This window comes from Oryctolagus cuniculus, chromosome 8, assembly GCF_051225735.1.
Source record: "Oryctolagus cuniculus isolate XC-2025 breed Fujian yellow rabbit chromosome 8, ASM5122573v1, whole genome shotgun sequence".
Lineage (NCBI taxonomy): Eukaryota > Metazoa > Chordata > Mammalia > Lagomorpha > Leporidae > Oryctolagus > Oryctolagus cuniculus.
The window spans coordinates 126,956,520-126,981,659 of NC_142874.1; the positions used below are offsets into that span (position 1 = coordinate 126,956,520).

Below are 25,140 nucleotides of genomic sequence, written 5' to 3' on the forward strand. Positions count from 1 at the left end.
GTACAATAAATAGATCTTAAAAAAAAAAAAAAAGAATAAAAAAATTAGATTAGAGGTCTTAGTGGATCTGGTAAAAATTGTGATGATTCAACTGAAATTTTGAAAACACTGTAACAAGAAAGAGCAAGCAATTCTTAGCAACACATAAATGAACACTTCTAACAGAGCACTAGGGTGAAGACTTAAAGGCTAGTACATTTTTCACAAGTAGAGAGGTAAGGGGGTTGGTGATCCTAGCTGGGACAGTTAGACTAACAATGCATGGTGCTCTTTTGGTTAATGAAATAGGTGTTCTGTTGGTTTTGTTTTTGACCAGTTTGACATTCTCAAGAAGAAAATATAATTTACAAAGCTTTCTTGTTAAAACAAGTGCTCATAAACATTTTCCTCTGTACAATACAGATTCTAATTCAGATTACCATGGAAATGATCAATGGGGCATATTAGAAAAACAGAAGCTTGACAATAGGATGTAGATTTTGCTGAGTACAGTTATACCATGTAGAGGTAGCCATGATAACCAAGCCTTTCAGTGGCGCTGTCAGAGACCATGAGAAAGATACATGCCCAGGGCACATGGTACGTGTCCTGAGATAGTGAAGTCACTGATTCCTGCACTGTGATCTTCAGGGCACTCCAAAGGAGGTGCGGGCCAGGAAAGGATTATTCCTCTTGGAAAGACCAAGACCCTCTGGTGAAGACGGTTAATTTACTTATAAGTAGGATACAAGAACTCTTCTGTTAGTTCTGTTCTCAGATGTCTGAATAGAAATCCAAGTCAAAAAGCAGTTTGAAAACTGACAAGAAAGTTACCTGGTCATTTGTTCCTTAAGAGTCATAATAAAATCCCATGTTAATATTCTGAATGCTTTTCTCAGAGGCACCACCACTGCGTCCATTAGCGATCAAAACAGTTTGCTTCACTGTAGTTCTCATGTTGTGTATCTCGAGTTTGGTTACAGAAGCAAAAACAGGTTTACAAAGATCTTGGATCTGGTCTACACACAACCATTAACTGGAAGAGTCTCGGCCGGCGCCGCAGCTCACTAGGCTAATCCTCCGCCTTGCGGCGCCGGCACATCGGGTTCTAGTCCCGGTCAGGGCGCCAGATTCTATCCCGGTTGCCCCTCTTCCAGGCCAGCTCTCTGCTGTGGCCAGGGAGTGCAGTGGAGGATGGCCCAAGTGCTTGGGCCCTGTACCCCATAGGAGACCAGGAGAAGCACCTGGCTCCTGCCATCAGATCAGCACGGTGCACCGGCCGCAGCGCGCCAGCTGCGGCGGCCATTGGAGGGTGAACCAATGGCAAAGGAAGACCTTTCTCTCTGTCTCTCTCTCTCACTGTCCACTCTGCCTGTCAAAGAAAGAAAGAAAGAAAGAAAGAAAGAAAGAAACTAGATTATAGTTATTGTATATTCTTGGGTAAATCTCTTTAACCTCAGTAGCCACAATTGAAGAAAGAGCATCATAAGATTTATTATATGAATCTTACATGGACAACTGGTGGATCACATGTTACAGAACCTGTCAAAACCCTTTATAAATTGTAAACTGCTATATAAATGAAAGATATTAACAGGCATCATCATTATTATGGTGACCTGTGCTTCACCTTTTGTTCATACCTCACCCTTTGTTCTAACAAACCTGTTTTGATCAAGGTAGGGTAAAGAAGAACTCCTACCATTCTCAGGGGCCTTAAGACTCTAAAATCAACCTCAAGAGGTTTCAATTACACAGTGAAAATGAGCCCAACACAGGGAAAAAGAACGTATGTCCTTGTAAAGACTTGTACATTAGGTTATGGTAGCATATCTTCATGACAGCTGAAAGGTGGAAACAACTCACATATCCCCAATGATGAATGGACAAGTAAAATATGATATACTAATGTAACAGTGTTGACAATTAAAAAAAATAATGAAGTGTTGATACCTGCTGTAACATAGATGAACCTTGAAAACATCATCTCAAGTGAAAAAAATCTATATACAAAAATATATTATTTCATTCATATGAAACATACAGATCAGAGAGATCTAAAAATAGAGCATAGGTTAGTAGTTGCTCATGGCTGGGAAAGAAGAGTTGGGGTGGGAGGTATGTGGGAGAACAGCCACAGGGCATGGGATTTCATTTTTGTGGCGAATCTGTTTAAAACTCACATGATGATTGCATATATCTATGAATATACTAAAAACCATTAAATTGTACACTTTAAATGGGTAAATTATGTGGTACATGAGTTAAGTCTAAATGAAGCCATAAAAAAGTATTGATTTCTTGGAAAACATTTTTTAAAGTCAAGAAAATGAAATATTTCCCCACATTAGATATGGGAGTGAGGGAGAGTGCAAAAGGAAATTTCACTCAGCAAATGAGTCTTCTTTTAAATATATAAATTATATAACCTCCATTATTCAAAGTTCTCCAGTTTATTCTGCAATTCTTAGACCTAGTAACACCTTGTGAGGATCTCCAAAAGCCCTGTGATTTGATCTTATCTGTTTCCCTGGATCTTGTTCCACTCCCACTGGGACTTGCCAAAAGACAGCACCCTGGCCTCATTTCTTCCAGAAACTCAACAAGCTCACTCCTGTCCAGCTTGCAGAACTTTCGGCCAACGGTGGCTCCAGATCTTCTTGAAGCTCTTTCTACATGATTCCCTTTTTGAGTCTAAGTTTCTTCAGGGATGACTTCCTACTACACACCTAAGCATCCCCTACCACCTTCCCACTCCCACCTCCAATCACTCATTAATGAGGTTCACTTTCAGAAGTCTAAACTTAGTTTTTTAACCTGTTCTCTTCAGTCTGCCTCTAGTAGCCTGAGTACCATTTGATAGCAGGAATTTCGTTTGCCATGGTCACCATAGTTTTCCTGGCAAAAGAAAAAAAATAAGTTTTTAGCAAATCAGGGGATTTTAATAAATATTTATTAAAAGAATACTTAGCTAAAATAGTTTATAGTCCACATAATAAGAAATATTTTATATTTTTTGAACTAGAAAATCACATGATAAGAACTGTCTATTTAGAAGTGGTTTATGGTGAAAGTTCTGTACTGTAGGACATATTGGAGGGGAAATTATTTGGAGATAGAGATCTGTTAATGGTGACTGTGAATGCGCAGATGAAATACATTGAGTATTTGAGGTAGGTGTTAGGGAAATGCAAATGAGAAAAACAGGAAAAAATTCAGAAGTAGACTGACAGGAGTAAGGGACTTCTGTAGAAGGAAATGTCTTATGATTTCAGGATTCTGAGAGTGAATAATATGTAAACAGTGAACAGATTTATTAAGATTTGCTTTTGTTTTCAAACATAGGATTTAAACTTAAAAGTGAAGGGAGAAGGAATGAACAGGTGAAGTAGAGAAGGGGGGTGTAACAAGAACAGAGAAGAAGCAACAGGAAGAAGGATAAAAAGACACAAAACCCTGAGGAAAAATAGAGCAGGTTGGCAAGGATGTGGAGGAAAACGGGAATGTAAAGCCGTGCCATCACTCTTGAAAAGGCTGCCAGGAGCTTCATCTGGGTCTCTCACATGGCTGACAGGGGCCCAAACACCTGAGCCAGCTTCTGCTGCTCTTCCCAGGCCATTAGCAGGGAGTTAGATAGGAAGTGGGGCAGGCAGCACATGAATCAGTGCCAATATGGGATGCTGGCATCGCAGGTGGCAACTTTACCCGCTATACCACAATCTCAGCCCTAATATAGAATTTCTATTGGAGGATACATTTTTAATTGCTTTATGCATTTATTTTTAGCTATTATTAATGCAGAAAGAGTAGACCAAAAGCTCACAAACAGCACGGTTTCACAAGATGCATTGCAGAGAAAAAAGTGACCGAGCTAGATCTACAGCATCCTAAGGTGTCTGTGGGTGCGTTCCTGGGGGAGGTGGGCCTCTAATTCCTGGTGTGGGGGGTCTCATTCCTGGAGGGGCCGTGCCTATTGGTGTTCTATTGGTGGGCTCATGGGCAGTCTCGTACCAGGTTGAGCAGCTGTAATTCCTGGAGGCGGAGTTGCTCTGCTAACAGACAGGTGTAGAATCCCCTGTCTTGGTGAAGATGGCATTGGGGCTCCAGTAGTGTTGGCAGTAGCAGCAACAGCAGCTGTGTCTCTTCCCTGTGGAGCCATTTCCTTGCTGAGATGCCCCCTGCCCACAACTTCTGGGACAGGGTATGCTTATCCAGCAGTGCCTGGGTAATGGAGACCCCAGCTGGTACTCCTCTGCCAGCAGCCCTACCAAACCCCAGGGCCTCGTGCAGCTCCAGCAGGAGTTACCCAAGCAATGCCAATGTCTTTCAGAGGTGACCCCTCAACATTCATAGAAAGCAAGAGGGGCGATGAAAGTTTAAATAACGGATTTCAGTATTAGCAGCAAAATATGAATATAATAAAACCACCTAATTAAATTTATGAACCAAACAATATGTGAATTATGTCTCAAATAAATGTTAAAGAAATTAGGAAAGGAAGACAAACTAACAGACACTAACGGCCTCTGAAAGAGCAGGCATTTGGCCCAGTGGTTAAGATGCTGTTTGGGATGCCGCTATCCCATGTCAGAGTGCCTGGGTTTGAGACCCAGCCCTGCTTCCATGCCCAGCTTTCTGCTAATGTACACCCTGAGAGGCAGCAGATGGTGGCTCAGGGACTTGGGTCCCCACCACCCAGATTGTGCCAAGTCCCTCCCAGCTGATTTGGGGAATAAGCCCGCAGATGGAAGATACCTCACCCTCTCTCCCCTTCAATTATTTTTTAAAATGCCTCAGGAGGTTTAAAACTGTGTTTTACATAGATATGAAAGTTCCCCACAGCTGTTATTCACCCAGACTGTCAAAGTCATGTTTATCATTTCCCTGCCTTTTCAGCACAAGGGGGATTTCTCCAGCTGTTTCAAACAATTCTTTCATCTTTTATTTCTATTTTTTTCCTTTTTAATTTTTTTAATTTTTATTACTAGGAGCAGAACAGATTTCATGTATTACATAGATGCAGTTCTAGGAAGACCTTAGGTGATTTTCTTTGTAAGCCTCAAATTTTGTTTTTTAAATGAAAACTACTTCCCAAGGGTCAGATCCAGTGGCAGGAGGTCTTGTTCACTAGAAAATATGTGTAAATAATGCATTTGTGCATTTTTCAACATTCAAAACAAACCTTACATTTTTGTGGAGATCAAACTAATGATAAACAATGCCTAATTGAAAAACCTTAGTAAGAAAATTGGAAATTTTATTAAATGAAGCACAACAGAATTGTAGACATGTTGGCAGAAGCAGGTGGGAAGAATTGTGCTGGCCAATTATATTGTGTTAAATAGACCAGGTCAATGGCCTATGTACTCTGTTTGTTCCTTAAAAATCAGGTTTTAATGATCTCAGTACTCTGAAATTTCCTTTAGGGATATTTTCTCATGCAACTTCACTTTGCAAATATGCATTAAGAGCAAATCTTTGAAAGGATACTGTCTCTGAAATTATTCCCTTTTGAACTCTTATCTACTAAAAGACCAGTTATTATAATCATATTTTAATTATGACATTAGTAAGCTTTCCAGTTATGAAACATGAAGTCCTTTTATTCACATAATGTGAGGTTATTAAAACAAGACATTCAGCTTGTCAGAACATGAACTGTAAAAGAAGAACAAATCTCATTTTTTTATTTTAAAGATTTTTATTTATTTATTTGACAGGTATAGTTACAGACAGTGAGAGAGAGAGAGAGAGAGAGAGAGAGAGAAAGGTCTTTCTTCCGTTGGTTCACTCCCCAAATGGCCGCCACGGCTAGCACTACGCTAATCCGAAGCCAGGAGCCAGGTTCTTCCTCCTGGTCTCCTATTCGGGTGCAGAGGCCCAAGCACTTGGGCCATCCTCCACTGCCTTCCCAGGCCACAGCAGAGAGCTGGACTGGAAGAGGAGCAACAGGGACTAGAACCCAGTGCCTATGTGGGATGCCGGCGCTGCAGGCGGAGGATTAATCAAGTGAGCCATGCACTGGCCCCAACAAATCTCTTTTGTTTACATAATGTTTGGTATTTCTGCCCACATCACCAATTTTATGAGACTTATTGAATCTAGTGGTTTAATTAGAATGGTTATCATAATCATTAGTAAGTCACTGTTACCATGAATAATAACACTACTCTTCCTGATTTTTGGATGACACCATTTTTCTTCCAGAGTTATTCTGTCTTCCCTAGGCAATGAAGTAAAACCCCAACTTGTTGATCCATCCATCTTGTTCAACTTTCCCATAACTATAATCTTTATCCAGTAATTCTTTCTCCATAGATACTGATCAGATAATGTCCATCACCAGACTGTGGCTTCTCCTGTGGACTCTGGCCAAACCTTCTTCAAAGTTCAAGATCTTTAATCTACTAGAACACTCCATGGGTATTGGCAGGGTTTTGTTAGGTTCCCCCAACTTCCCCTCCATCTGTATCTAGTTTTGTATCCGTATTGTCACTCAATTCCAAAGTCTGGGGAATTGGTCCTGGCCTCCCTTTCGTTCATGAGCCGCACATCTAACATCCAACACACTCTCTACCAGCTCATTTCACTCCATCTCTGTACCAACTTCTTAGAATCCTTTCTCAGCTACTTTGGAAAATTACATGCTATGGATGATAATAGTAGTAAAATAGCTGAAACTCCTAAGTCTTCTAAAACATTTCTTTTACCATGTTCCATTTTGTGTTCCAAGTGTTTTCACATATATTAATTCACTTAGTCTTTGTGATAATACCACTTAGTGGATATTATTAACCCCCTTTTAATCATGAAGAAATTGAAGCACAAAGAAGTTAAGTTAAGCCCCAGATCCTACACTGAGGAGAGCTAAGACAAGAACTCCACTGAAGTATGGGTGTTTGGTGAAATGGTTGAGCTGCCCTTTGAGATGCTTGTGTCCTATATCAGAGTGCCTTGATTCAAGTCCTTAATGTGCACGTGGGAGGCGGCAGGTGATGGCTTAAGTACTTTGGTGCTCCACTAATGTGGGAGATGCAGACTGTTCCAGTTCCTGGCTTCAGATTAGCCTAGTCCCAGGTATTTTGGGCATCTGGGGAGAGTGTAACAGCACATGAAAGAATTATCTTTGTTTGTCTTACTCTCTGTGTCTCTCTCTGCTTTCTAAATTAGAGTAATAAAATAAATAAATAAAACTAAAGAATTAGTCTGGGAAGGCTCTTGAAACTATATTTAAAACTGCTATGCCGAACATCTCTTTGAAAAGCTTTCAAATCCTTTGGTCATTGCTATAACAGAGAAATCTCTTTACTCCTCATTTCTGAAATATTGAGAGGTAACATTTTGGTTAAATGAAGCATTTGGCATTGAGCATCTGAATGCCAGGGTTTATGTCCTGGGTCTAATCCTGATTCCAGTTTCCTGTTAATATGCACCCCAAGAGGTAGCAGGTGATGGCTCCAGTAGTTGGGTTTTTGTCATTCACATTGGAGAACTGGACTGAGTTTTCAGTTCCTAATTTTGAACTGGTCCAGCCCTGGGTGTTGTGGAAATTTGAGGAGTGAGCCAACGGAAGGAGATCTCTGTCTCTCTCTGCCATACATAAAAATGTATTTACATACATATAAATATTTAATTTAAAAAAATTGAAAATCTTCAAAAGGAACAGATGCTAGAGGGTCTACCTGAGGGGAAGGGAAAGCATGTCAGTAAAAGATCGTACCAATGAAAGAAAATAGTTAATGCTAAAAAGAGCCAGGGTCTCTCCCATGCTGCTGAGATTTTGTTCAGAGGACACTTGCTCATAAGGCAGTCTGGATAATGACTCACTTAGAAGCTAGATGAAGGCAGGGAGGGATTTGAAAATGACACTTTGAAAAGTGCTTTGACTTTTTGAGACATGTTTTCTAGACTGACCTGCTGAATGTGTAGTTTTTGTCACTGCTCATCTAGAGTAGGCATGAATACTTCCAGAATGAGGTTGCTTATGTTTCTTTTGTTTGCATATCAGAAGTTGTTCTAAGACTAGATTTTCCTGCACTACAGTGAACCTGTTTAGTCACCTTGCTGGGAAACTCTGACCAAATATAAATTATTTTAATGGGAAGGATTAGGGGTAGGGAGAAACCAAGAAGGAAACAGGAGAGAGTAGTCCTTCAGCAATTTTTAAGTGTAAAACTTGTAATTTTACCTTGATTCCAGGTAAATGCTTAATTTCATTCCTCCTCTAATCATGGATGGAGCAATTCATCTCTACCAAAATTATTAAAAATAGTTTTTGTGGTATAAATGGTTTAGCGATGTTTACAACTTTATGACACATTCTTTTATTTTTTTGAAAAATGTTTACCAGTATCTATAAAGCTAAATCTTCTAACAGCCTTGAAGAGTCATTGAAATAAGTCAAGGTTTAAGTTAAAATTAGGTTGTTACTGAAAGAAACACTACTTAATTAAAAACTTAGGATAAAATAATCTAAGGTGATGGCTTTACAGGTAAGGATACAAACTGAGCAATTTTTCATTTGTGAACATAAGATAGTAATTAGGTCACAATGCGTTTCTGGCATTAGAAATTGAATCATCAACAGGAAACTACATCTATTTGTGGATGAGAATTTCATTGCAAAACAAGCTCCTTCTTTATAAATTGTTTTCTGTATCTAACTCAGTAAGATAGGGGACAGTGTGGTGATGCAATGGGTTAAGCTGCTACTTACATACCAGCATCCTATATGTGAACATTAGTTCAAGTCCCAGCTGCCCTGCCTCTGATCCAGCTCCCTGCTAATGTGCCTGGGAAAGCAATGGAAGACGGCTCAAGTGCTTGTGACCCTGCCACTCACTAGGGGCTCAGATGGAGTTCCCAGTCTGACTTTGGACTGGAGCTCCATTGTGGAGTGAAGATTTCTTTCTCTCTCTGCCTTTCAAATATGTAAAAATAAATTTTTAAAAAAGAGTAAAATAGACAGAAAGAAGATGGGCCCAGCATTCTTAAAATAAAAAATTATCATATTTTTAGCTATTGTTTCTTCTAGTGGAAATAATGAGTCCAGCTCCAAAATTCCATTAGAAATTTTCCAAAATCCTGGTAGTAATATATATAAATTGTGCTTTCTTTATTAACTATCAATTCTTCAAAAGGAAGACTTCTTGAAGACTCTTTTTTATATTATTCTGTGTTTTATACAGAGTAAGGCTCAGTAAAAACCTGGCAAGTTAATTAATGAGTAAAAATCATTAATTAAGTTTACCTCTCCTCTCATTAACATACTGTTTTCTCCAGAATGCCCCAGGTTCTCGTGTATCTTTGTCTGCCTAAGGCACCTTCCCCGGTTCCACCCTACCTCTGTATTCAAGGCTCAGTTCAATGACAACTTCTCTAAGGCAAAACAAATTACATTTACTCATCTCTAATTGCATTTGGGTCATCATTCCATGATGACAGGTAGCACATGTATCATGGTGATTACTTCCTGGGTCTCCAATTACACATGCTTGGAAAGGAGATGATGTTTTAATCATTGTGGGTCTAGCAGATGTTTGATTAGCATGAACAGGAAACTCAGTAAATGTCAAGTGAATGAATTCATGATCACCACGGTCTTCTATTGATAAAGATGATGGATAAGTTCAGCAGCTCTTGCTTGTGCTCCAGTTCCACAGCTTCTGAAGACGCTTCAGATACATGCAGATTGTAATGTTTTTCTCTCATTACCAACCAACCAGTTACAGAGTAACTTTTAGATTCTATCAGAAACCCAGCTGAACTCGGAATTAGTGTTTCCTGAATACTTCTCAGAGTTTAGGTTGATGGTTTGGGGGTAGGAATCTGCCTGTAGGTTCTCCTCTGTCCAGACCCAAGAATACCAGAGTCATCTTCATTCTCTCCAGATCACCAGTGTTCAAAGGTGCTACTCAACTGGTATCTATAATTATTTAGCCAGGGCCTACTTTCCACTTCACCACAACCAGGTTCCAATCCCAGAGAGGGTGATTCCTTCTTGTTCTTTTCTATATGTAATTTGACAGAATAAGAATCAGCATCTTAAATTCCCAAAACCATAATGTTATGTGGTTCTTCTATGGATTAGAACTCTCCAGACAACCCAAGACTGTGTTATCTTAGACCGTCTCAACTCTAGAACTGTTCAGACCTGATGTGGATACAGAGCTTTGTCATATTTCCCTGCTTCTGTGAGGGTTTCCCAAATGTCAGTCATCTGCACACAATTTCCATGCATTTTGCCATCTTTGTCTAACACTGGTACTATTATTGTCTGAAAATTTTTTTATAAATTGATTTTCTATTTACTCAAATATGGCTTTATCCTATGCAACGTCATCTATACAAATCACAGGTTAAAGTCTTACAACCCTGTAAATAGATAGTAACCATATCACACTGCAGAGTGCCCGAGTCCATTCTATTATGAATTTCTTCTTTTTTGCTAATGATTTCCCTCTTAAAATTCTATTCAATTTTCTTCAATCTGCCCTAATTTAGATGTTCTTCATATGTACTTTAGATTGCGTCTATAAAGTTGAAGTATAAAAGTGGGAAAAGAGCCCCCAACAGCCCAACTTTTATTTTTGGCTCCTTCAATACTCAACTTTGAGGTTTTTTTAATCTGTGAACTGCTATCTGTCCATGTTATAATGAGAAAAGTGACACAAATGCTCTTGCTCTCTGAGGTTCTTTGTGACTTGAAGCACTTGGACCAGATATGTGATATTAGTGCATTTATAAAGAAATAGTTGAAGATGTCTGGTAGAATGATCAGGAAATAGTAGTCAACCATAGTATAATACTGACTTACAAAAATCATAATATAAACTTAAATGTCAATTAGATTTTTGGTAGTGCTTTTCTAATATTTCATAGAAAAATATACCTAAATGTTGTCAAATGCAATATAAGCTAACTAAAAATTCCAGGAAAAGTTCTGTATGCTGAGAAGAATATTCAGTCTTAAAGAGCTGTTTTTAATAAACAACTCTCTCTCTCTCAAAAGGCCAGCAGTTCTGGGTAGAAGAACAAGCACAGTTCAACCATGGATGATTGCCCTTATTGTCACAGCCATTGTGTTGATTTTGGCAATAATTATTGGTCTCCTTGTTTATTTTTTGTCATATGGTAAGTACCTATTTCACATTATTTTGAAAATCTGAAAATTCAATTTGTCTGAAAGTCTAACAATCTTCTAACATTTGCAATGCCATTTTCATTTGAATAAACATATTAATTTGAAAAATGATAATTGTTTCTGTGTAAAAATTACTTCCAACATTTAAAATTTGGTTCAATTGATATAATAGTATCTCTTGAGCAACCCAATACATTCCTATGTGATTTTATGTTGTGGTAATATTTAATATACTAGTAATTGGAATACTATTTCAGTAAAAATAATAACTTTAGTATCAGGCACTTATAATGCTGCATATTACCTTTACTAAATTAACAGCTGCAATTTATTAATTGTCATTAACAAGTAACAATTTTTTCAGGATCCAACAGACAACCACAGTGACTGTGATAATATATGCATTTAAAAAAGAATAACAGAGGGGCCAGAAATGTGGCCTGGCAGGTTGGGCCATATTGCTGCAGTGCCAGCATCCCATATGGGTGCTGGTTGGATTACTGGCTGCTCCACTTCTGATCTAGCTCTCTGCTATGGCCTGGAAAAGCAGTAGAACATGCCCAAATCCTTGGGCCCCTGCATCCTCATGGGAGACCCAGAAGAAGCTTCTGGTTCCTGGCTTCAGATCATCACAGCTCCGGCCATTCCAGCCAGTTGGGGAGTGAACCAACAGATGGAAGAACTCTTTATCTCATTCTCTGCCTCTCCTTCTCTCTATATATAACTCTGACTTTCAAATTGATAAATAAATCTTAAAAAAGAGTTAGAGAGAGCTATTGGCCAGAACTGTTGAAAACTGAATCCCCAGGAATTCACCAATTATACCAACTTTTGAAGCATCTAAATTTACTTGATAGACTGAGAAAACTTGACTCCACTGGTTCACTCCTGAAATGCTCATAATGACCTGGACAGGTATCAGGCCAAAGCCAGAAGCTGGAAACTCCATCCAGGTCTCCCACATGGGTAGCCAAAACCCAGTTGTTGAGCCATTGCCACTGTCTCCCAGTGCCTACATTAGTGCAAATCTGTAGTCAGGAGCCAGAGCAAGGGATCAAGGCCACATACTCCGATGTAGGAAAGGGATAACTGGTGGCTTGAATGCTAGGCTAAACACTCATCTCTATGCAACCTTTTTGATGATAATCACCTCTTCTTTTTAAGAACAAGAGTACTTAAAAACTCATGGAAAATGGAATTTTTAAAAATATTTATTTATTTATTTTGAAAATTGGAGTTACAGAGAGAGGGACACACACATAAACACACCTTCCATCTGTTTGTTCACTCCTGAAATGGCCTCAATGACCAGCATTTGTTTAGGCTGAAGCCACAGGTCTCCTATGTAGGTTGCAGGGCTCAAGCACTTGGGCCATCTTCCCCTGCTTTTCCCCAGACATTAGCAGGGAGCTGGATCAGAACTGGAACATCCAGGACATAAACTGGCACCCTTATAGGATGCCTGTGTCACAGGTCATGACTTTACCTGCTACACCACAATTCTAGCCCCAGAAAATAGAATTTAAAGATAGTTTATTTGGGTGAGGAAAAGTTCAGATTCATGCACATGGAAAATGTATATTATTAAAAAGTATGAATTTCAAAACCTTTTGTACCAAAGTAAATGTATCTTTTAATTCCATTTGTATGAACTTCTTGAAGTCCTCTTGTGTTTATACAACTGAAATGAACCAAATAGAAGCAATTTATTTATTTCTATTCTGCCTTTCAGATCAGAAGTCCCACTATTACCACATCTCCTTCCAGATTCCCAGTGTTGAATATAATCCTGATTTTTCAGTAGAACACTCAAATATTAGGACTGATATGAAAGAAAAAATCAACAGTGAGGTAAGTGTGAGCTTTGCTGTTATCCATTCTACCCTGACAATACTGTTGTGGAGAAGATTAGAACAAGAGCCAAGTTGTCAGCACAACAAAGTCCACCTATGGTAAGTTTGCCTCAACAGAAGAATGCCTAGTTAAATTCCAATTTCACATTCTCCTGAAAAGGTCTTCATACAATATTTGAAACTTGATTGAAGTAAAGCCTCCTGTGTTGTTTTTCTGAAATTCAAATTTCATTTTATATTTATTTGTTAATTCTGAAATCTCTGAACAAAATTACCTCAGGAAGCTCATTCAGATATATTGGACAAAAGACAACTGCACCAGAAACTAAACAATATAAGCTCATCAGAAAAATAAATAGCTCAGATACAAAACACATTACTTCAGTTACCTGGAAATTAATCACCTATTCTATGGATAACAATGCATTTCTCATTAGGCAGCTTATGCCCAACATTTACTCCTAAAGTTATGCCATAGATAAAACTCTTTCCCTGGAGGCTTCAGCTATTTCCACAGCCTCTACTGAGCCCAGCAAGGATCAGAGATGGAAGATCATTCCAGCCAGGTTGAGAAATACGTTAGCCAACTCACAGTGAAAAGATGATTTAATGAATTGGAGAATGTGATTCAGTAGAGTGGGTTTGCCTTTCAAAAACAAATCCTAAGGGTATTCTGATTAAGGGAGGAAAAAACTAGGGAGAGTATAGAGTATAGAATATGTTGTCACATCAAGCAATATATTCCAATGAAGTGTTGGAATCAGAATCATCTGGATTCATGTCCTAATTTTATCCTTTGTTAGCTTAACAACTTAGAAAAAGCTACTTGACCCCACAAATTCAATTCCGAAATAGCTATAATTTCACCCACCTCTCATTCAATCTGAGGAGTAATAGACATAGTGAATAAAAAGTATAAAAAGTGATGTCTCAATAACCTTTTTATACCACTCTGTGAGAGTACTTACTGTCTTAACAGTATTATCTTGTATGTCTATACCCTTTCTAGACTTATGAATTTATTGATATTTGGGCTAATTCTACCTATTGTTATATTTCTGGCACCTCTCAAGGTATCTGCCACCTAGTAGGACCATAAAAATATTCATATAAGAGATAAGTAAACAAATGACCAAGTCGTTAATATTAGTCCTGCTGCCTACAGTGTAAGTGGAAATCATAAAAGAAGGAAAGTATATTATTTATTATGTATAATATAATAAGTATAATAATTTAGACTAGGAGTCAGTGTTTTTCTATAAAGTACAAAGTTTAAAATTCTTTTAGCCTTGGAAGCTACAGTCTCTACAACTACTCATAGCTATCATTGTAGTGTGAACAGTCATGACAAGTCACATTAACAAATGAATGTGATATTTCTTTTTATTTTTTTTGACAGGCAGAGTGGACAGTGAGAGACAGAGACAGAGAGAAAGGTCTTCTTTTGCCGTTGGTTCACCCTCCAATGGCTGCCACGGCCGGCGCGCTGCGACCGGCGCACCACGCTGATCCGATGGCAGGAGCCAGGTACTTATCCTGGTCTCCCATGGGGTGCAGGGCCCAAGCACTTGGGCCATCCTCCACTGCACTCCCGGGCCACAGCAGAGAGCTGGCCTGGAAGAGGGGCAACCGGGACAGAATCCAGCACCCCGACCGGGACTAGAACCCGGTGTGCTGGCACCGCAAGGCAGAGGATTAGCCTAGTGAGCCGCGGCACCAGCCATGAATGTGATATTTCAATAAAACTTTGTTATGAACACTGAATTTTCAATTTTATGAAATTTCTAAGTTTTCAGAAATATTATTCTTTCATTTTTTTAACTATCAAAAAATATGAAGGCCTTTCTCAGATCATGGGCAATAAAAATTAGGTGCAGGCAAGAGTTTGGCTTCTGTGCTGTAATTTGCTGACCCCAGATTTAGAGTTTGGACAACATTTAGAACAAATATTTTCCTAGAAGGAAGGACTAAAGACAGAACCTAAAATAAATTTTATAGATTTTTTGTAGAGTTAAAAACCCAGACTGTTTATGTGCTCATTTGCCATGAATAAAATATGTCCATGAAGCTATGATTTAAAAAGGAAAAAAAAAGTGATGGTATTGGAAAGAAAATGGAAGGAGGCAGGCTGAAAATGTATGGGTACTACATATATGCATATGCATACACATTTTTATATTACATATGTACATGTAAAACATATATGTAAAATCTTGAAGGATATATACCAAAAGGGTAAATAACAGGTCTCTAGACATTAGAAATGATTTGAATGTTTTTATTCTTTTCTTCTAGTTGCTTCTTAAGATTTTTACAATATATATGCATTAGTATATACTTATCATAATAATGCACATGTCTGTACTGTATGTAAAATTATTTCCTTAAAAATAATTTACCTTCATAGTCCTTTATAAGGAAAACACATGGTCATTTGTTTTTGAATAACTATAGATTTCTTTAAAAACTTGTCAGCCGGCGCCGTGGCTCAATAGGCTAATCCTCCACCTTGCGGCGCCGGCACACCGGGTTCTAGTCCCGGTTGGGGCGCCGGATTCTGTCCCGGTTGCCCCTCTTCCAGGCCAGCTCTCTGCTATGGCCAGGGAGTGCAGTGGAGGATGGCCCAGGTGCTTGGGCCCTGCACCCCATGGGAGACCAGGAAAAGCACCTGGCTCCTGGCTCCTGCCAGGATCAGCGCGGTGCGCCGGCTGCAGCGGCGGCCATTGGAGGGTGAACCAGCGGCAAAAAAGGAAGACCTTTCTCTCTGTCTCTCTCTCACTGTCCACTCTGCCTGTCAAAAAAAAAAAAAAAAAAAAAAAAAAAAAAAAAAAAAAAAAACAACTTGTACTCATCAACGTATCCAATATGATACCACATGAAACTTCACCAAAGAGCATTTCATAAATCAAACCAGGTGACCACAAAGCACTTGTTAGCCCTACACTCAGTTTTGCAGTACAACATCTCCTCTTGAGTTTCTGGCTAACTCTTCAGATATGGGTACACTTATGGTTCAGTCTTATTTCTGACAGGCCACCTTGATGAGTCAACTGTAATAAAGTTCATGCAATCACAGATACTGCGACAAGCTTTGGTTTTATTGAGAAATGGTTTGACCTAAGAATTTATACTACAGAGAAATTATTACATGTAAAACATCTGAAATGATGCCCAAGGGGCGTTTATTGTCTTATTCCAAGAAATAATTTCATGTATTTTTCTTGATAAGTATATTTATTTTACACGTTTGTATTCATTAATATACTCTTCACATCCCTTATTCACCACAGGTTCAAAACATGACTTAAAAACTTTCACTAAATCCTAAAATACTGTCCCTTCAATTCTATCATAAGCATGATAATGACTTGATTAATTTTAACTCTTTATATCAGTATCTCTGGCCATGTGAAAAGTTGTTCAAAACATTCAACTGTAAGTATGACCTTTATGACATCAGGATGAAGCCCAAATGAGCTTTGTGGATAACTCTAAACAAACATTGAAGCAAATCATATTTGTGTCATTGCAGATTTTATACAAGCACCTTGTGACATATTGACATGTGTGAAATTCACATTTAACAAAGTTCTACTCTGCTGTTTTTCTTTTCTCTTCTCAGATAGATAACATATTTCAAAGATCCAGTTTAAAAGATCATTACATCAAATCTCATGTTGTCAACTTTAGGTAACCACAACTAATTAATTTGTATTTTGAAATTTGTATTAATATATAAAATGATTATATTAGTGCTTTTTGGAAAAAAGCCAAAGATCTTAGGCATACCAAGGATGAAAGCAACTTTGTAATATTATATTTAATTGTTATTCCTCCCACACTGTGTACCTGTAGTAAGAAGTTCTTGATAGTGATGAAATGCATTCCACTAGTTGTCCTTTAAGACTTTTGCATTCCAGCTGAAGATTATTATAATCATTAACTACTTTTTTCAATTTTATTTATTTACTCACTTTCTTACTTACTTACTCGAAAGGCAAATAGATTGAAAGGGAAAGGTGTTTCATCAGTTTATTCACTCCTCAAATGCCCACAAAAGCCAGGGGTAGGCCAAGTCAAAGCCAACTCTATATATGAGTGGCAGGAACCCTCCTACTTGGGCCATCACCTGATGCCTCCCAGGATGCTCATTGGCAGGAATAGCTGGAATGCAGGGTAGACTGGTCCTGGAAGCCAGGCACTCCAATATGGAATGTTGACACAGCAAGCACTGTCTTAACCGCTGCGACCAACACCTGCCCCAATTTTATTTACTTTATAAGAATAATAAACAGATATTTTGAATTTTTAAAACACAAAATATGTATATATACACAAGGCTAATGAATTTAACAGGTGCATTTGACATTTTTCCAGAAAATAATTCTAAGAAGTTTCATATAAATTTCTTCTCCTTGAGTATGAAAAAGTTTTACAAGCAGGAAATAATTCAGGTATTAACATCTGTGTACATATGAAGGGTAGAAAATTTCATGACAAATCAAAAAAATATTGTTATTATATTTTCTTGAAGATACAATTAATGGTTAAGTAACAATGGATAACATAGTAACTGCTGTGGTTATGCCCTCACTCATTCTGGTGATTTTATTTTTCAGGCCAGGCAATGATGGTTTGAAAGCAGATGCATTACTTATGTTTCAGTTCCCTGCTAACAACGCAGACACAATGAGAAAGCAAGCTGATGACATTTTACATCAGAAGCTGAATTCAAATGAAAGCCTCTTGATGATCGATACTTCATTCCCTTACCTTAGAGGCAAGAAATACTGTTTTTCTTCCTTTGCTACAGTTACTTGCTTTCTTAATCTTCTCAGCTGCAGAGAAAGTTTCTCACTTACTTGAGAATGAACAACCCCCACAAAGCACCAAAGATTATCTTTGTTTGGCTAAGATCAAAATAAGTTTAAAGCAAGCATTGTATGACAATGCAAAAATAATAGTATTTCTTCCTTTTTTTAAAAAAAATCATATTGAAATTGTTTGGATTAGTGAAGCACGCATGTGATAAAACCTACCCTGCATCACTGACGTGGTAGGTGCCTCGCTCTTCACTTGCCGTACTGTCTACGGTCTGAATCCAAAATGTGAGAGCAGTTTGGACATACAGAGCACAGTCTGTGGGACTCAAGGAGGACTTGGGCTCAAGTTGGAAGAGCTCCACCTCTCCATCCTTCCCACAGCACCCAGGATAGATTTGCCCAGGACATGAAGGGGCTAATGAAGAAGAAAGATGCCAGACTAGATAGGACCTGTCTCTGGGATAAGCACAGCCTCTCATTTGTAACCCAGACATAAGAGCTAATTGACGAATGTTTGTGGGATGAGATTAAACAAAGAGCATTGTGATTCCAGGACTATGAGTGAACTTTGAAGTTGTCATATTTTACCAGAACTTGTTTAAGCCATGACATGAGATTATAAAGTAACAGAAAATTACAAGTTGCCAGTAAATCTCCCCCAGTACTATTCTACAAAATAGTTCCAGGGGTACAGCAGGTAGCAGATGCTAACAGAGGAGATTATATTTTACATTGGCATAAGTCAGAAACAAGAAAAATCAATTTGAGGCTCCTTCTGTGAGGGATGCCCAATGTCCAGTTCTATCAATCACACAGACAGGCTGCATCCAAGGCGCTGGACTATAGAAGGCAGAGACAAGGTTTCCAGAGGGAATGTTTGAGGACTTCCATGTCACTTCCACATTCCCTGTGGAATGTGGAAGAGACATGGAAGTTTTTTAAGAAATCTAAGTTTGATTTTGAGCTCTTGCCCAGTCGAATGTTAGAAACAAACTCATTATTTCAGAAGCTATTGTTGTGGGGAACTTAGTCCTTCACAGTGTTGCTGCATTGAGAAGAGGGTGTCAGCTGTCAGTCACTATTGGCCATCCTGGGAGATCCACCTCCCCCTCACCAGATCCTCAGTTGCTTGTTTAGTAAGATAGCGTTGAGACTTCCTTATTACCATCCTTGCCACCTTCTCAAAGTGGTGAATCTTCCTAATTCTTCTGCTTTGCAAGAGTGTTTGGGAATTATTTTGAGAATATATATATATATATATATATAAAACATATATAGAGAGAGAATATATATAATATATATATTATCAAGCAAAGTTGAGTTTCATAGGATAAGAGATCATTTAAATATCTATATATGTATATATAGATATACTATATATTAAAAAAATTAGAAATGTATGGAATATACCATAGGACAGACTGCAGGTGACTATGGAAAGAGCCCTATTCTGGAACTCAATGACCTATGCAATAGCAGAGCCTTCTAGAATTTCAGAAACTTTCTATCTCAGTTACTGTTTTTATTTTTGGTTTCTTAGATCTATTTATTTGAAAATTAGAGTTACAGAGAGTGGGAGAGACAAAGAGAGAGATCTTCCAGTCACTGGTTCACTCCTCAAATGGCCTTGATGGCTAGGATTGGGCCAGGCAGAAGCCAGGAGGCAAGAGATTTATCTGGGTCTCCCATGTGAGAGTAGCAGCCCAAGCACATGGGCCATCTTCTATTGCTTTCCTAGGCATATTGGCAAGGAGCTGGATTGGAAGTGGAGCAGCCAGCATGCAAACTGGCACCTATATGGGATGCTGGCATCCCAGACAGCAGCTTATCCCACTATGCCAAAAGGCTTGCCCCCCAGTTCTCTCCTTTTTATAGGATTTACTCTATAGCCTTTAAGTTAAATTTAATGATAAACTAACTACTACAATTCCTCCCAATCAGAACAAAAAATCATTTCATAGACATAGTATTTTAAATTATAATTCCAGTGATGATTAATCACCTTGTTTTTTTCCAGATATCAATGAAGTACAAGCAGAGCACATTCTGAATAGCTGTAAGTTCAAGAATCTCACTGAGATGCTTCTAAATCTAACACTAAAACTCAAAACACTTTTAGCCTTTTTCTATTCATATGCCTATCATTTCCCAAAATTATAGAACATCTCTAAATAGATGCATGATGTCATTCTTCTCAAGGGAAAAATCACTACTAATAATTGGAAAGGTCTATTGGAAATACTTCTTTTTCACAGAAAGTTTTACTAGTGACTATTTAACAATTTATTTTCTTGTGAATTTTTAAAATGTCCCTCATTTTGCTAAAGTAGAAAATTTTGTTTAAAATTAACTGGTATTCATTAACTTCAATATGGAAACTTTACACTATAGTACTGCTAAGCTCCTAATGTCCAACAAGTATTTTAAAAGACCACAAATGGCATTTTTCTATAATAAGTAGTGTACAGTTAATACCCAAGTGTGTCAGTTCTCACTGGGGTAAACCGTTATATAGAACATGACCCCAGAATATATGAAAAAGCAAGTTTTAAAGTAAAATTACTTCAAATACATTAGGAAAATATTCAATAATTATTTTTTAAATACTAATAAACATTTAAAATGTAAATAATCACCTTTTATCTCTGTGACTAATTATTATTCTATTATATGTAAGGTTAATACCCACAAATTTTTAAAGCAAGTCATAGGTATTGATGTTCCCATCTTTAACTATATGCCAAATATATCCATACATATAGTACTTTCAGGAAATAGCCATCTTCTTTCCTTCTAACAGGTTGTGGTATAGGAATGGAATACCCATCCATGGAAAGAATTGCTGATGGTCAAATTGCAAAGAAAGCTGATTGGCCATGGCAAGCCAGTCTACAGATGGATGGTGTCCACTTCTGCGGAGCATCTTTGATCAGTGAAGATTGGCTCCTGACTGCCGCCCACTGTTTTGATACGTAAGTATTCAGTTGGGACCCACAAAATCACCAATGCTATCTCATTTTCTCACTTTCATATCTAATAATTCTAATCTCATAATTACTAAAGAACAGTAGAAAAATTAGAGAGAGTATCTTTAGCATGTGGGATATATGGACAAAATGAGATACAGTAATGCTAGTGAAATTTCTAAAAATGAGAAAATATTCTAGATACAATACTAAATAAAAAGGAAGCATGAGAAAACAATAATAAAATTTTACCTTTCTTGCTCTCTCTCTCTCTCCATGGTTACACAGTTACACATACATTTATATGAGTGTGTATGTGTATATATATATGTATGTGTGTATGTATGTATATATGTCTAGATTTTATTTATATTTTCATTTATTGATGTGTATTAGTTTTATAATTGACAATGGCAATGATATAGTTTTTTAAAAATATATAGAATCCCTTCAAGGACAAAAATAAGCTATTATGGGATGAGGGATTTGTTATCCGCTAGTTGAAAGCAGAGCCTCAATAGAAAAGATGGAGGAGCAGGTATTTATCTTAGGGGTTACATGCCATGTCCCACATCAGTTTGCCTGAGTTCAGTTCTTGGCTCTGGCTCCTAGTTCCAGCTTCCAATCAATGGAGACCCTGGGAGACAGCAGTGATGGTTCAATAACTGGTTCCTATATCAGACTCGGATTGAGTTTCTGGCTCCTTTCCAGTGCTGCCCCATGGTTCCAGTGCCAGCCATTTCAGGCACTTGTGGTGTGAACCATTAAAGAAATTTGTGTGTGTGTGTGTGTCTGTCTGTCTCTCTAGTTCAGTCTTTCTGTCTCTGCCTCTCAATTAAAAAAAACTATTTTAAAGAAGATGGGAATACCTCCATCATCCATCACCTTAAATAATCTGCCCTTCCCTCACACTTGTATCCCATGCCCATCCAGCATCTTGGGCAACCTCAGATTAGGAATGAACCAACTGTGCTCCTTTTAATCTGTGATTAGTTACAAAAACCCCAAACTATGGATGGCTAGTTTTGGAACAACCCTAAGCCCTCCACTGATGAGAAGAAATGTGCAGTCAATTATTGTTCACGAAAACTATGCTGCCCACAAGCACGAGGACGACATTGCTGTGGTGAAGCTCTCCACCCCTGTCCTATTTTCTGAAGACGTGCACACAGTGTGTCTCCCGAATGCTACCTTTGAAGTCTTGCCTCAGAGTAAAGTGTTTGTCACTGGATGGGGAGCATTGAAAGTGAATGGTGAGTATCAGTAAAATCAACAGAGCAAAAAATACGAAACCATCCCCCATGTGAATGGAGGATAAGAGAACATGCAAAATGAAATATGTACAAGATGGAATCAAGATATACTATGACAAATATGACTAAAACAAAAAATTGATATGGTTAATACCAAAAACTTTGCTGTTACTATTACTCCATACCTACATTTATTTTCTTTTTAATAAACTATTACAGAAACTGGTTAGAACTTTCTTTATTGAAAAATCACTAACATGTGTTTCTTTCCTTTAATTTGCCATCTTTCGTATCTAGAGTGTCTGCTATGGATGCCTAATTCATAAAGTATATGATTTCTAAGCAACAGTAATGATAAGTTTCTGTAATGTGTCATGCAAGTAAATAGAAGTAGCCTTGAGCGAGGAGTCTGGCTGGTCTATACCTGGTGCTAAATATTACTCTGGGTCCCTGTAATCCATGTACCTGTGGAGTTGTTCTTGAGCCTAAAATTTATAAAGTCTACAAGTACAAAATTTTACTTCAATTAATAATACATAATAAACTGCAAACATAGACTTGTAGGACTAGATATGAGTCTCCAGGTCCTATGCCTCTTGATTGGACTTTTTGCATATAGTTTATGCTCTAAAATTTCTGATTCTAGCTCTACTCACTTATTATGAAGTTGTAGTCTTATGTATTTGTTCAAATTATAGTTCCACTATACTTCGTTTTTATCAGTTTGTTTTTTTTTATGGAATTTTGTGTCTCTCCAATAAACATTGCCAAATTCTGATGTGCACTCCAAGTTGAGACACTATCCTTATGACCTGAGAGCTCCATTCTTCAACTCTGGGGCTTCTACATTCTTCTACAAGAAAAAGTTATGAGAAGGAGGAATTAAATCCTTTGGTGTGTAAAGCTATTCCCTGATCAAAGTAGAAAAGGTACACATCTACCTCTTAAATAGCATCATATGCTTCCTCTAGAATCTAATTAAACTCATCATCTCCTCCCAGAGTAGTAATTTGGGAGTGATTTGAGATTTCTTCATCAATCATTCAAAGCCCAGTAATGTACAGACTATTGTGAAATGGGCTATCCACTCCTATAAGTTAAATATTTTATAGAAATAATGTTATAAATTTGTAAGACATCAGACTAAATTTAATTAATAGATTTTAGAAAAAAGATTTATTCATTTGTTTAAAAAGCAAAGTTACAGAGAGTCAGAGGCAGAGAGAGAGACAGAAGTCTTCTGTTTGCTAGTTCACTTCTCAAATGGCTGCTACTGCCAGAGCTGGGCTGATCTAAAGCCAGGAGCCAGGAGCGTCTTCAAGGTCTCCCACGTGGGTGCAGGGACCCAAGGACTTGGGCCATCTTCCACTGCTTCCCCAGGCCACAGCAGAGAGCTGAATCGGAAGAGGAGCAGCAGGGACTCGAGCTGGCACCCATACAGGATGCCAGCACTGCAGGTGGCAACTTTACCTGCTATGTCAAAGCTCAGGTCCCTAATGATTAGATATTTGATTATGGTTTTTTCCTGCGTTTTGAAGACAAGGACTATTCAGGTTTTCTTCTTCTACCTTCCAAGATTTAACCAACTATATTTAATCGGAATTATTGTTGTCTGACAACTTGCAAGACACAATATTTTTACTCTCTGGATATTTTCTCCTTTGAACACTTGATAAAGAAAAATAGTGGTTATATAGCTAAGCACTTGAATTTATTTTTTTTTAAGTTGACATTAAAGAATTATAAAACTTTTAGGCCGGCGCCACGGCTCAATAGGCTAATCCTCCGCCTGCAGCACCGGCAACCCGGGGTTCTAGTCCCAGTCGGGGCACCGGATTCTGTCCCGGTTGCCCTCTTCCAGACCAGCTCTCTGCTGTGGCCCGGGAGTGCAGTGGAGGATGGCCCAAGTGCTTGGATCCTGTACCCAATGGGAGACCAGGAGAAGCACCTGGCTCCTGCCATCGGATCATCGAGGTGCACCGGCCGCAGCGGCCATTGGAGGGTGAACCAACGGCAAAAGGAAGACCTTTCTCTCTCTGTCTCTCTCTCTCTCACTGTCCACTCCGCCTGTCAAAAAAAAAAAAAAACTTTTAAATTTAAAATTAAGCATACCAATTAGCTAAATAAAAATTTCCTTGGAACAAGGAAAGTATAAATAGTTGAAATACAGTTGATTAAAGCCTAGGAATATCCAAATCATTTAATGACACTAGAGACCACAAAATAGATAGTATTGAGTTTTGTTGAAACACTTACACAAAAAATACTTTAGAGATTTCAAAATCTGTCAAAGGAACAGTTGATAAGACAAGTCTCTCCCTGTGAGCCCTTTTAAACACAGCCTCTATTTTATGTGAATAATTTATTTAAAAATCAATCTATAAATGGAAAATGAACACAATACTAAGACTAAAACAATGCTACATGCAACTAAATAATACTTTCTTATAATAATGAATCAATACTTGTAATTAATTAATAAAAGATTATTTCTTTTTTAAAAGAATGCATTTTACATTTTATTAAAGTTTAACATTCTCATGATTTTGTATATTTCTCGGATTTCATTGTCACCATTTATAAGATTCACAGAGTCTATGTGCTTTTTTTCTAACAAAATCTGTTTTTTTACCTCAACATTTGTTAACTTGCCCTGGTATTTGTTCTGAATAGCAAGTTATACTACTTCCATTAGCAAAGTAAACATGATCTTTCCTATGAAGCAGTAGGATTCCAACAGTATTAACATTATTTCATGTAATAAGGTCTCGTTCTGTGTTGCTTTCCTTCCCTAAAGAATTCCCAGTTCTCAAGACAGCTATGTACTCTGTAGGGTTATGAGAAAAATTTCCAAGTAAGGTAAGTTAAGGTATTACATATTCTCCCAGGTAATGAAAAAAAAAAAAACCCAAGTTTAAATGTAATGTTGTCTCCCGTTTAGTTATGTGGTCATGGCAAGAATTTTAACCAGGTAAATTTTGGTTTGCTCAATTGAGAAAGAAAATTCCCATATCTAACTATCATGGTTATTGCAAGAACTAAGTAGGATAGTAAGAGGAAGCTTGCCAAACACAGTGCCTGGCACATGGAGAGCACTCAAGAAATGTAACTTGGTTCCGAACA

General features: G+C 37.9%; 1 protein-coding gene across 4 annotated transcripts in view; it reads left to right on the top strand.

The window, feature by feature from the left end:
• Positions 1 to 25,140, top strand: part of LOC100344499 (transmembrane protease serine 11G) — a 42,202-nt gene that overhangs the window by 9,358 nt on the left and 7,704 nt on the right. Inside the window, exons 2-8 of one of the 4 annotated variants that reach the window (XR_016212141.1) lie at positions 10,991 to 11,112; positions 12,855 to 12,973; positions 16,598 to 16,665; positions 17,595 to 17,755; positions 19,816 to 19,854; positions 20,599 to 20,770; positions 21,870 to 22,017. Coding sequence is in view for 3 of the 4 variants with exons in the window: in XM_008267799.5 (XP_008266021.4) it covers positions 10,991 to 11,112; positions 12,855 to 12,973; positions 16,598 to 16,665; positions 17,595 to 17,755; positions 19,816 to 19,854; positions 20,599 to 20,770; positions 21,758 to 22,017 (941 nt within the window). In the remaining variant the exon portion in view is untranslated. Of the gene's footprint in view, positions 1 to 10,990; positions 11,113 to 12,854; positions 12,974 to 16,597; positions 16,666 to 17,594; positions 17,756 to 19,815; positions 19,855 to 20,598; positions 20,771 to 21,757; positions 22,018 to 25,140 lie in introns of those variants that run through there. The other 3 variants (XM_008267799.5, XM_089302696.1, XM_089302697.1) reach the window with 3 other exon arrangements.